This window comes from Vidua chalybeata, chromosome 8 (genome assembly GCF_026979565.1).
Source record: "Vidua chalybeata isolate OUT-0048 chromosome 8, bVidCha1 merged haplotype, whole genome shotgun sequence".
NCBI classification, from domain to species: Eukaryota; Metazoa; Chordata; class Aves; order Passeriformes; family Viduidae; genus Vidua; species Vidua chalybeata.
The window spans coordinates 13031090-13044659 of NC_071537.1; the positions used below are offsets into that span (position 1 = coordinate 13031090).

Consider the following 13570-nt stretch of genomic DNA (forward strand, 5'->3'; position numbering starts at 1 on the left):
ACAGGGTGGGCCCTGGGGAGGTGGCACAGTGCCCAGTGTTATGACTGTCCCATTTTGTCCCCAGCAGCCACTGGTGTAGGAACAGGACGTACCTAACTCTGGGCTCTTCCAAAGCAGCAGGGGTAAGTGATGCCTCCCTTCAAAGGCAGGTGATCCCCTCTGCCCCCTGCAGAAACAGCCAAGCCTCAGTGCAAGTTTTGTGGAGAAGGAGCTGTCCCCTTGTCTTCATCCAGCCACAGCTGTGTCCCCACAGCACTATGTTCACCCAGCCAGGCTAGAGCCACTGGCTAGAAGAAAATCATCAAGCAATTCAGAAAAAGATCATCTTTAATTTATGAAATGGAGAATCATTCTCAAACATGGTTAGAAGTTGCAGAAATAACTTATGATTGAACCAGTAAGAACTACAGTAGCCTCATGGCAGGAATGTCTTGGTCCAAGACAGAAGGCAGCCATGTCCTGAGGCAAGATGGCAGGTTGGTGGGCTGAGACCCCAGAGGGAACCTGGCACTAAAAAAAGAACATCCCTCAATTTGCAACAGCTTCAAACACTGCCTGCCAAACCCCCCCTCCTGCAGCAGGCAGGCACAGGATTTGGCACATCCCTTCTGCCTGCCCCCAAACACATCACAGGGATTGAGGAGTCACTCCCTTGCCTCAGGGACCCCTTTGGTGATTACCTGTCCGTCTGCTCTCAGCCAAAACCAGGGAGACCAAAGCACCTGTTCTCTTTGGGCCCCTGGCTCAGCAGCTCTCTGACCTGCTCTCAGCAGATGAGATGATCTCACTCGGGCACTGTTTCAAGCACAGAGGAGCTGAGATGTCTGCCCCTCCCCACAGGGGTAAAATCCCAACCCTGTGACTGCCCAATACTGTGTCAGACAGGCTCCAAAGAATTGAAGGCACAAAAGCAAGACCGGGTATCTCCTCCAGGCTGTGCTCTCCTGCACCAGGCTGCCTCACCAAGTCACCTGGGATTGCCCTGGGCAGGGAGGCACTTCCAGTGGCTGGATTAGGGGCTGGTTCCCTCACCTTGCCCAGAATGGGAGGGGGCTCATGGTACAGCTGTGTGACAGCACTGAGTAGAAGGGGCTGTGGAGAGGAAATGAGGGATAGACACATGCAGTGGGATGCCCAGTAAAATGATACAGCTCAAGGCTCTGAACTCAGTTCAAGCCCAGCAACAACTCCCTCTACAAGGCCACAGAGAAGGGAACCTCAGCATAAAACAGCACACCCAGCAGATCCTGGCTGTGCAGGATATTGTCCTGCAAACAACAAATGCTTAAGAGTGGATTTGGTCCAAGAACCACAGCACTGCAAGTTGGAGGGTTCTACCAGTTACTGGGAAAGACCTTCAAAATCCTATCATCCCTGCTCCTGTTTGGCAATCATTCCCTTGGTCACTTGGTCCCTCAGGAGCCTCCCACTCCCTTTATGAGAGTGAAAGCCTCTAGTGAGGAAGGACTCCCTGTGCAGTGTCCTCCTGCTCAGCTGGACAGGCTGTGGCTCCCCAGAGCCACGCCCAGCAGAGAGAAGTGCATTGGGGATGTCTGTTTCTAGCACCTGCAACCCAGCACCTCTTTGCTGGAATGAGCAGCTCTCTGGTCCCTGGGACAGGCTGGGATGAAATGTTCTTGCTCCTGAGATCAAGCAATCTATCTCAGGCCCCTCACATGCTGAACCTCTCTGCCTTCCCCAGTGATGACTACCTGGAATGAGCAAACATTGGCATCACAGCATTTCACAGCTGAACCATGAACATCAGGTTCTCTCAGCCCACCTCCCTGCCCTTCACCTGCCCTCCAGCACCAGCCTGGAACCAGTAGCATCCTGGGGGCTCAGGCACCCTTAGATTGCTTTGACCTCTGGTGCTTGGCCTTGTGTCAGGCTCTGCCGCTGAGCCTTCACCACCTGCAGCCGCTTCCCATGCAGGCTGAACTGTGACCAGCTGAGAAGCTGCAGCAGGGCGCACGTGATGGGCACAAAGACGAGGAGGTAAAAGCAGCCCTGGCGAAGAGTTGGCTCCAAGGCCACGGCAGACTCCAGCTTTGGCTGGGCACTCACCACATTGTTCAGGGGGTTGCGCTGGAAGATGTCGTATCCTGGTGTCAGAGAAGAGTTTGTGAGAATGGGGCAGTGGGGATGGATCTTTGTCCATTCTCTTTGAGTGACCACCCATGGAGATGCAGAGACCAGGCACAGGTTAGCAACTGAAGAGCCCTCTGCACCCACCCAGGGCACAGGACAAGGTGTCAGACACTGAACTCGCAGGTCTGCCCTGTCCTGCTCCACTGCTTTTCCCAGGAGCATCCTTACCTGTGTACGCACAGAGCAGCCAGGTGCCAATCAGAGGCGCGAAGGTCTGGCCCGGTTTGGTGACCAGAGCCACCATCCCGAAGAGCAGGGCTGAGGCTGCCTGCTTCCTACGGTTCAGGACTAGATCCTCATCCACCAAATCAGTGACCACCAGGTTGAGTAACTTACAGGTCCCTTCTGTGAACACACGGTTGCTGCAGAACAACAGGCAAAGCACTGAATAGGGCTATCAAATGACAGGAAAATGTGACAGAGCAGAAAAAATGGCAAGGGTGAAAAAGGTTTCCCCACACTTGAAATAAGAATTTCAGAAGCCCTAGTTACAGGAGAGGAACACCACTATCAATAAGACTTTGTACCCTGCAGTGACACCTCAGATCAGTCCTGACCTGCCACACAAACAGGCCGGGGGATAGGACACACTGGACCTGTGGCTCACCGGCAGCTGCAGCACACACTGAGGGCTGCAGAGGAGAGAAGCTCTCAGCAGCTGGCAAATGCAGGTGCAAGCTGCCACCAGTCCTGCTGGTCTGTGACCTCCTGAACATCAGTACCTCCCTCATTCTGCAGCAGAGCAGCCTGTGGATTCTGCAGTGACCTGTCCCATGTGCTATCAGAATTGGAAACCACATGGCTTATGTATGATCCTGGCCTCTATTCCCTGCCTTCCACTCCTCTTCTTAAAACAGGGACAACTCATTTTGCTTCCCAGGAAGCAGAGGGCAGAGGAAGTGCTTGCCTACCTGGCAATGAAGATGCAGAGCAGATACACCTGATCAGGTCCTGCCAGGAACATGACAACACTCAGAGCCAGCTTCAGGAAGAAGAGTCCTCGCACCACAGCGTAAACCCCACAGCGGCGGCAGAGTGACAGGAAGTAGAGGTTGTTGAGATGGGGGGCAATGTAGGAAACACCTGAGCAGAGACAGATACACAAACAGTTTGATGGAGTTTCACTTTCCACCATGCCCCCAGACATGATACCAAGAGAGACAGCAAGGTTTGCTATTGCCAGCAGCACAACACAGAGTAGCTCCTTCGCATATACAGAAGGCTGCAGCAGATTTATTCCATGGCTTTGTGGCACAGCACACACTTTCCTACAGAGGGAGACCTTCTTCCATCAACCTCATGGACAGAGAGGAAGAAAAGACTTGCCCAGTGTCATGCAGAGGCCGCAACTCAGCCCTGGAGCAGAAATGAGAGACAGGAGTGCCTGATCAACCTGGCCTGCACAGAACCCTCCCAGGGTAACTCTAGGACCAATGCCCACACATCTATGACAGCTTGGAAATGGTCTATGCTGCAGAAGGAAAGGGATAAAATTCAGGGCTGTGTTCTCTGCTGCATCCTGGGAACAATGCATTCTGCAGCCTCTAGTACTCAGAGCAATACCTCTCTGGAGTCTGGTGTCTTGTCCTTACTAGAAAAGGCTCCAAGTTACTTTTGTGCCCAGGAAGGACAACTCAGAGGTCCCAAGGAAATGTGGGGTATGTGCATGTGTGAATCTTACAGCCCAGAGTCCTGCATGTGAGCACACCTCTCCCCAGAAGGAGTTTGGGAAGGGCAAACCCAGACTCGGGCCAGGTCCTATGTAACTCAGCTGCTCCCTCCAGTCCCATCTGAAACTCACCAAGCAGGAAGGATCCAGTAGAGACAGAAATCTGGTCTGACAGCAGGTGCTCCAGGAACAGAGGGAAGAAGTTGCTGTTAAAATGGCAGTGAAAAACCTGTGAAGGCAGCATGCAGACGAGCTGGTCAGCAGGAACAGCAGTGAGAAAGAAGAGAAAAAGCTAACAGCCCTCTAGGCTCTGCTGTCCTAGGAGCCCCATGCCAAAGGATCATGCAGGATAGGCCTGAAGTACTTCAGCAGAGCAAGACCTTGGCTGTGACATTTTCAACACTGCTGGCTGAGATTGCAGAGCTGCAATGCCATCAGCTATGCCCACTTTGTGCCCAAAGTCAGCCCCACTGCCCAGCTGTACAGCACAGTGCTGCTGGGGCAGACAGGGCCAGCAGGTGACAGCAGTGACCATGAGGCTGGGGGAGACAGTGGCATGGCAGGAGGAAGGCAGCAGCCGGCAGGAGGACATTGGTAAGGCAGTAAGGCTTGAACACAAAGATGTAGACCAGCATCAAGAGCCTGTCTGAGGGGAACTGAGGGATCCTCAGGGAGCCATGACTGCAGCACACAAAGCTGGGCAGGCTGCCGGCATTTGGTAGTCATCACTGAAGAGGATGAAGAACAGAAATGGTAAAAGCCAGCTGGGAGATGGATCCAGCTGGACAGTGAGAACAGTGACGTGAGCCTCAGGAAAACGGAAAGGGAAAGGAGACTGTGCTGACAGCCACGCCAGCAAACAGCACTCCTAAACTCATCCCTTCTGTGAGCCAGGCCCTGTGCTTCTGCACCCCATATGGACTGTACAGAGCTCAGTCAGCCCCCGTAACCCAGCCTATGCTGCAGAGAGAGGAAGGAGCACCCCACAGCTTGCTCAGGAAGTATCCTCAGTCACAAGCAGGGAGAGTGGCTACCAGCTGCTGAATCAGCCAGCATGTGCAGGAAGCTCCAAGAGCAAGTGAGTGCTGGGAACATCTCTGCCCTTCCTCAGGAACTCACATACTGCTGAATCATCCATCTCAAAGAGCCAGAGCCAGCGCTCATCCTCTGAATTGCAGCGTGTCACTTCTGTGCCTACCTGGACGAGATTCATGCAGACAAACCAGAGGAAGTTGCGATGCCGGGAGAGCTGCTGGAGATACTCTGCCAGGGTGATCCTCTTCTCCTGAGGGACGGAGAGTTTATCAATGTACAGCCTAAAGGAAAAGGAGGGATAAAAAGCAACCATAAATCCCTCATACCAAGACAGAGTCCCCAGCTCTCCCCACGTAAATGCAGAGCTGTCTCTCCTCAGCTCCCATCCTGACCTTTCATATTCCTGGACCAATCAAAACAGTGGAGTCTACAACAATGATAGCTTATTGCTAGTAAGAAGCACAGGCAACAGTCTCCCAAAGAACATCTGTCTCCTGAACACAAAATTCACGTTTCTGTCCAGAAATGCATTCTCCTCTTATCAGCCATTCCACTATACATACATTCCTCTTCCAGGTCCCTGCAGTTAGCTCACCTGGCAGATCTCATCAGGATCTGCTGCTACTACAGCATAATGCTGGCAGCTCATAACAAGAGATGACAAGTGAGGCAGCCCAAGGAAGGAGTTGAACAGGGAAAATCAGCTTGGTGTGGCCTACCAACAGCCCAGCCACTATCAGGCAGCTGAAGTGAGTAACAGGGAGAGACATTCACTTGTCCAATTCTGTAGGGCAGGGGCGGCAATGTGGTCTCTTGCTCAAGCATGAATGCTTTAATAAGCTGCTTCTGACATTTTACCACTCACAGGCCTCACTGGGTGCTCTAGACATGAACTCATTTCATGTTCCAAACACTGGATGGCCATATAGCAGGTTAGGCCTCTGCCTCCAGTTTGGACTAAGGCTGACACAAGAAAGTTTTGTTCTATTTTCAGAGGAGCCAGTGTGACAGCTGATCCTGAAAACTGTATAAATAGACAAGAACAAGAGATAATTAACAAATTTTGCCTCATTCTGGATCTTCTCACACATTTAGTTTTCTATGCCAGGCCTTTGCCCCTGCTGAGAATTCGTGACCCTTACTCTTTCAGAGTTGATTCCTGGTCCCATTTCGCTTTCCCATCAGCCTGAAACCGCTGGCGGAGCAGCTGTGTGGACAGGGTGAAACCAACAATGGAGCAGAGGGCCAGCAGGACGCAAAATATGCGAAAGGAAAAGAAGTCCTCCTTGTTCCACACTGCATAGGACATGAAGACAGACAGGGAGCCTATGGCACTGAAGAGGGAGCAGTAGAAGTTCAGGCTAGTCCTGTCTTTTGCTGAAACAGCCAGGTCTGCAAGCAAGGCATTGTGATGGAGGTCAACCATGGTGAGAAAGCTGTCGTACATGCAAAGGCAAAGGAGGAACTGCAAACCAGGATGAGCCCAGGAAACCCAGAAAGCCAGGAAAGAAATGGCAAAGAGGGGGCCATTGTGGCTTAGTGCTCTGAGCCTCTTCAGAACTACTTCAGGGGATGAAATCTCTGCTCCTGCCCTGCAACAGAAGAAAAAAAAAATATTTTATGTACCTGGACAAAACCCTGCATAATCACATATCCTTCCTCTCCTAGGAAGTCATGTAAGTGGCACACAAATCACAAATACAGCTTTTGTTCAAGTAACAACCACCCACATCAGATAGCTTCTCAGCTAATAGTGAATACACTGAACATATGGGTTTAAGAAGGCCAAAAAGAAAAGGGATTTTTTTTTATCTGGAGCATTTCTTTCCCTGACAGTGCTGTACTGTCTGCACTTCATGCAATGTAAATGATTTTCATGAGTTTTTCCTAGTTGCAGGAAGCCACACCATGATTTTCATTAAAATGTTGACATAAATACACGAGAAATGCTAATGGCCAACAATACAGAGCTGTCTTGCCTCAGCTCCCATCCTATAGAGTTTGGGAACAACTGGTCTGAGGCATTCCACATGGAAATAACTGTACTTTTCCCCCTTGTGCCTCCCAAACCATGTAGACACTCTCTAACACCCCATTAATAGGCTTGCTAATATAGCAGGGGCTTGAGATTTTAGATGCCCATATTTTAGATTCTGCACCACTCATGACTGTTCAGGGTTAGGGTCACATCCACCCAATAGGTGTGTGTGACTTTCTCTGTACAGTCAAGTACTGAAACAACATTTATGAGCACTGAACTTCAAAGATGCCATGAAAAGGAGGTATTTAAGAGTTCCATGCCCAGTAAGCCATTCCCGCGCCATCATTTTAAAGCTGCCAATTTGACATCATCTTCCCCAGAGACTACACAACTTCCCAGACTCTTCTGAGAGCTGAACCTCACTTACTGCTGTGTGCTAAGGAATACTCGGTCACTCAGCCAGCCAAACAGAGGGTCATTGAGGCTGTTCCAGATCAGAAACACTGTCTAGGAAAGAAAACAGGACAATGAAACAAACCACAGGACAGCTCCATTCTGTCACCAAAGCAAGCAGTGCTGAGCTGGCATGGTGAGCCATCAGCAGGAACTGTCCCAGCACACCTTTCCTGCCCCATCACCACTGTATGATGCCCCTGTTTGGGGCAACTGGCAGTAAGGCCAGTGGTTTTTACAGCCTGTGAAACACCCCAACATCCACAGAGAAAAGGCAGTCTTAAGAACAAAGTCTCTGTATTTTCTGTCCCAGCTTGTTCTATTTTTACATAAGTGGGAAAAACTGAAAAGCCCAAGTTAGCACTTGGAAGGCTCCCTTGCTCCCTCTCCAAAAGGGAACACTGCTGTTATAACTAACAGTTTTCACATTTCTAGCAAAGAGCAGTCTTGGTTTCAGAATTTCCTACTTAAAGAGTGCAGAAGCCGATGGAAAAAAAACTAACCTCTCCTATCCAAAAGGACAGTTTATCAATCTTGTAAACAGAGACGAAGGTGTCCACGTAGTACAGGAGGAACACGTTGTGCAAAATGGAAACAAAGAGCGACAGAGAGCCATAGATCACTGCAGTGGGCAAATGGAAAAGACAAGCCAGCAGTCGCAGCCCCATGGTGGTGCAGTCAGTGTTCAGCTCCTTCGATCACCTCCATTTCAGGTGAGAAGTCTTCTCCCAACACCTACTACATCTTTGTTGGGGCCAATCCATTTTTGCTCCTGCAGAAGAGAAAAAATAAATAAAATAAATGAAAACAGATTTGTTTTCTTAAATTAAGTAAAAGATGAATCAAGTTAATTGGTAAATCTTTGCATACAGCAATCAGAATTCATATTATTTTGAAGAGCTGCTACAAAGTGGATTGGAGGGGATTTAAGAGACTAAAAACTGTCTGCTGCACTAAAGCTGTTTCATTAAGCTGAAGCCAGGCCATGGGCTCCTGAGGATATGACTGCCTCCTCCTGAGCAGTCTGACCTGTCCTTTACCCTGTAATGTTCTTTGTTATCCAGCAAGCAGACAATTAATCCAGCTCTTTAAAGGCAAGGTCACAGGAAGAATCAAGCTAGATAGCTGCAAACAACAAAGCAGCCTTCAGAAATCACACCTAGTCACTGGTATTTTTAGGTACTAATGCAAATTTTTACCCAAATAAAAATGACAAGAGCTGTGATGTAACCTCACATGTGCACAATGCTTTCCCCAGGCAGACATATCTTACTGCACCTGGACTGGCTCAGACAGGAGTTATTTATGGTGAGCAGTGCTGCTGCTTTGTGGTATGAAGAGACACGACCAGAACACAACTGCAGCAGGCACGCTGTCATCATACAATAAAAGTGACCAGAAGTGCCTTAGCAGTTGTCCAGCTTGCCTTGGAGTGGCCAAACTCTTAGGACCGTAAGGGTTAAGGGTTAAAGATGCTTTGGCTGGACAGCAATATACACATAAATAAAACACGTGGACACAGCAGCCTTAGACCAGAACAAGCCACTGTATGTTCACAAGGGGCTGAGTGTGAGAGGAGGACTCCTCACACCTGCACTGACTGGAGCTCATGGCCAGGAGCAGGGGCCAGAAATGTTCTCTTGTGCTTTTCAGGCTGAGCTCTCTCTCACACGTCAGTTGCTACAGACCCAAGGCAAAACACAAAGCACTTATGTGAGACATAAAGGTTTCTTAAATCAGTACAAGTCAGCTCCTCCAGCCCATGCCATCATGAGAAGCCCTGTTCACAGCACATACACATGAAGGGTGACAACAAGGTTGTCATCTTGGCAATGTCAAAAGCAAGATAAAGGGCTGTGTGCCACTCCTGTTTCAGCCCTCCAGGGTCTGCATTCAACCAACTCAGATACATCATGGGGGCTTTGCAATGTGGGATAAGAGAGAACACATAAGAAATAGGAACCTACGCACCACACCATCCTCTTGGGCTTGCAACACCAGCTGCAGCAAGTCCAAGCAGGAAATAGAGCAGAAGAATAAATGTCTGGGTATGAAATCTGATGAAAGGCCAGTCCCATTCAGCATTTCCCTGAAGCCATGAGTCTGACCACTTCTAGGCAAGATTAGAAAAGCAAAAATAACCATCTGCTCTGCCTAGGCCAAGGAATTCCTCATAACTAGTTCAGAAGGAGCAGGAACGGCATTTGTTCCAATCAATTACATCACTAGATTGAAACTGCACCTCCGTTCCACTCCCAGCCAAAGCACTAGACCTCAACTGGATCCAACTGCAGAGCCCTTGCGGAGCTCAGACACCATTCTGCATCCCTGCCAGGCCAAAACCCATGGCCAGAAAAAAGGAAGACACTGCTTGGAAGAGAATTCAGCCAGACAATGAACCTTTATAGACATAATTAAAGACAGACAAGCCTCAAGGGAAAATTTCATTTTGTATGGTCAAGAATTGGAAAGGAGTCCTGATGCATAAAGACAAAGGTTAAGAAGAAGGGAGAGTTAAGGCAACTATCCCAGAGGTAAGTCCTCTCTCACCAAAAGCCTTCCGTGGAGGACTGACTGAAGAGCAGATGAAGACACCAGAGTTCTGTGCCCCTTCATGGAACTGTCAGGACACAAGAATTGGAAACACTCACTGTAACTAGCAGGAAGTCAGCTTAAAGCACACAAAAATATTTCTTTATCTGTCAGGTAGTAAAACACCTGACATTCGCTACCAAAGGATATTAGAGAGCTGGGCAGCAGCTTCAAAGGATTAGACAAATTCACAGAAAACAGCTGTACACAAACAGCTACTAAAGGGAACAAGGCAGGGAAATCCCCTCTAACTGCCCCAAGACAGCTATGCAGGCTGGGGGTGGACAAGTGGAAAGGTCACAAATGGTGCCCAGACTCATGTGCTCTCCCCCTAAACAGCATCTCCTGCTGCCACCTTGGGGCAGGATATGGGGAGAGACAGACCAACAGTGTGACCTACTATGAGGGTGATTCTTATCCTAAGCTTGCCTTTGCTATCCAAAACTTGTGTGAAAGCAGAGCCCGCTCAAGCCTTGGTCTTAGTGCTGCTCTTTATGCTGTCCCCATCCAAAAAGTGCTTCACTGAACACATGTTGCACAAACCACAGCTGTTTAAATTTCAAGACACCTCATTTTGTCATATAAATGCTACAGCACTGTTCAAAGAGGGCGAAGTTCCACTTCCTTTCTTTCTGCTCCCTCATCACTCCCTCACAGATGTGCAACCTCTCCAGCCAGCTGATATTTGCATGTGATGTCACTTTTGCTAGGATAGTCATTAGGTCATTTGATAGATATTTTTTCCCTCCTCATCCGCAAATGTGCAGTTAAAAAGAAACAAATCACAGTTGTCTGCAAAAAGCAGATTTCACTTCTACACCCAAAGCACTGTGTTACTGCCACACTGGTATTTTCATAACCTTTTCCTTGGGATGGAGAATTATTCATGGAGTATATCAGAACTTTTCAACATGAGGCTGTAAGAAGTAATGGGAAAGGAGCTGCAGGAGGGAATAGCTATCATTCATTCATGCTGAACCTCTAACACAGTCATAAAGCAACAAGCTCATAAATTAAAAAGCAACAAGTCTTTATTTGAGAAACTTCCTCCTCCGCATTTGACATCTGGCTCCTGCCAGTGACGTCCACAGATCTTATCTTCCTGAGGAGGATGTTGGAATACTGGCTACCAGGAAAGCACTGCTTTTGTTTGAGAGTGCTGGCATACAGCTGTGTCTGGAACACACCACAGCTTGGGGCTCACACATGTGCTCTAAGTTCCTAGCCAGCTCACAGCTGGATGCACGAGTCCTCGTGTCCCGTGGTGATTCGGCAATGCTTTGGCCTTACAACAGGGCTGAGCTCCAGCCTTCCACAGCTGAAGCCACTTGCACTGAGCCAGCAGCAGAGCCATACATATGAATCTTGGCTCAAGCCAGCCTTTTAAGCAGGGCCAGATGATTTTTATGTGCTGAAGCTGCCACACAGCAACCTAAAACAGCCATCTGCAGACCTGACTGCAGTATTGGGATGACTCTCATATTCATTCTCCCCTGTGTGGGTAATGCAGGCTGGAATCCCAAATAATACTTCAGGATATGTCTGTGCTTGCTTGAGCTGCCACTACACTGCCTCTGCTGCATATTCTGGGTTTTGAGGGGCTTACTAAGCCAGCTGTGTATGTCTGCAACTGCCATACAATAAATCCACACAGCAGCTGGAAAAACCACCTGAGACAAAACCCTATTTATAGACATTTGTCTGGACCGGGCTGCTGGTGGTCCGGCCCCACGCACAGGGAAGCTGTGTGATACACACTTCACAAAATTTAAGCTCCTCTGACAAAACTTTGATCTTGTGCACCCTTTTAGAGATGAATGTAACTCCAAGGCTCTCAGTTTCTCCACTCCATACCTCTCCTGAAACCCTCCTAACACCCTCGGATAATCCCTTAGTAACAAGGACTCTTGAGGGAACATTAAACACAGTCCTGTGTGAAATGTGAACAAACACCCCAAAGCAGGCTCTCAGCAGCCTTGTATCTGATGGGTGAAGAAAAGAAAACTTTGAAACCACCTGGATCAGGCATGGAAACATGACTGAAAGAGGTCATGAGGGCATTTCCCAGTACTGTTTACCAATTCAACAATCACTGATGACGGTGCATCATGAGGTTAAGTAATACCCTTCTTATTACAAGCAATCATGTCCTTCCAAAACCCCTGCTGAGTTCATACACGCCAACACAACTGCCACACAGACAATTAATACCTTGAACCAGCTGGTAGCTTCCATGGAGCTGTGCTCCAGCTGAGCAATCTTGTTCAATCAGATCTCATTCCCTAATAAAAACACAAGGTTTGTCAATATAGAGATAACTGGGCAGTTCTCATAGCCTTGGAACTTGCCGTGGCTTTCACCTTAACAACACACAACATCCCGTGTCTAAAGAACTCGTTTTACAGTGTAAAGGAAGTGTGTTAAATGTATTTAAAAACTTGTTCCTGATCATTTGCTGTTAATATAAGCTCTAATCCTGTAATGGACCTCACAGCACTAGGATGGGAACCAATGCCAGGTAACTCTGGCCTCAAATTACAAAACTAGAAGTAAATTTGAAATCATCACTGAAAACAAACCCCAAGATTTGCTTCAAAGGAGCTACAAGAGGGGATTACTGCACACATTCTGCCTGTTCTTTGTTAAGACTTAACAGGAAACTTCAGGTGAGAAGCAACTTTCACCACTCTGCCAAGTACAGCCACCAGGAGTTTCTGCTACACAGCTTCCCTGGAACAGGGAGTCTGTCACCTACGCAAACCTCCCAAAGCCACCGTGCCTCCGCAGGGCCCCAGCTGCAGCCGCAGGGCCACACACCACTGAGTGGGTCACCAACTGCAGCCCCTGCACGACAGGAGCACAGGGAGCCAGGCGATGCCTGCGGAGTCAGGCTGGCCATGGGGACACCGTGACTTTGGACGTGCCCGAGTAGCGCTGCCATCCCCTGTGCCCCATCCACAGGGACCCTCCATGCTGAGGGGAGGCCTGGCAACCCTGGTAGAGGAAGGGGTGGCCACACAGAGGCTTTGTACCCTTCCTTGAGGAGCTCTCCAGAGGCACTGCCATCCTTCCCTGAGGAGCTCTCCAGAGGCACTGCCATCCTTCCCTGAGGAGCTCTCCAGAGGCACTGCCATCCTTCCGCGGTGGGCTCTCCCACAGGCTCCGTGGCAGTGGGTTGAAGCCTGCCAGGTGAGGGAAAGGCGTAACAGGGACACCAGAGACCCGCGGCACACTCCGGGAGAAGAGGGCAATGCCAGAGCCGCCTCGCCTTGCCGGGAGGCAGACCCCACCGGCTCCAGGACTGAGCCCCCTGCCCATGGGCACTGAGACCAAGGAGCGACGGCACCCCCCGGCCCAAAGTGGGATCATCCACGATAACACAGGGAATATCCACCAGGGCTCTACCACTGCAGGGAAGGGGGCACCCCCTACAGAGACGCCCCCCCGGGGGTTGTGTCTCTCCCACCCTACCCGAAGCACCTTACTGAGCGGACGAGGGGTCCGCCACCCTACCACACTATAGGCAGAGAGACAGGCCGGGGCCAGCGATAAGGCGGGAGAGATGCCCGCCCGCTGCCTCGGCGCCTCCTACCTGCGTCCGGTACCGGCGCTCCCCCGCCGCTCCGCTGTCGCACGGTGCGGCCGCGCGTGCGCGCCCCCCAGCCCCGCCCGGCGGCCATTTTGCGTTC

General features: G+C 49.9%; 1 protein-coding gene across 5 annotated transcripts in view; it reads right to left on the reverse strand.

Moving 5' to 3' along the window:
• Positions 1–309: 309 nt before the first annotated feature.
• MFSD13A (major facilitator superfamily domain containing 13A) overlaps positions 310–13570 on the reverse strand; it is a 31099-nt gene continuing 17838 nt past the window's right edge. Inside the window, exons 1-9 of one of the 5 annotated variants that reach the window (XM_053949010.1) lie at positions 13474–13536; positions 7793–8061; positions 7264–7343; positions 5998–6447; positions 5019–5136; positions 3953–4049; positions 3063–3234; positions 2320–2513; positions 310–2105 (exon numbers count right to left, since the gene is read on the reverse strand). In XM_053949010.1, coding sequence (XP_053804985.1) covers positions 1852–2105; positions 2320–2513; positions 3063–3234; positions 3953–4049; positions 5019–5136; positions 5998–6447; positions 7264–7343; positions 7793–7957 — 1530 coding nt within the window. In that variant the 5' untranslated portion in view covers positions 7958–8061; positions 13474–13536 and the 3' untranslated portion in view covers positions 310–1851. Of the gene's footprint in view, positions 2106–2319; positions 2514–3062; positions 3235–3952; positions 4050–5018; positions 5137–5997; positions 6448–7263; positions 7344–7792; positions 8062–9260; positions 9348–9839; positions 9862–12092; positions 12164–13473; positions 13537–13570 lie in introns of those variants that run through there. The other 4 variants (XM_053949011.1, XM_053949012.1, XM_053949013.1 and 1 more) reach the window with 4 other exon arrangements.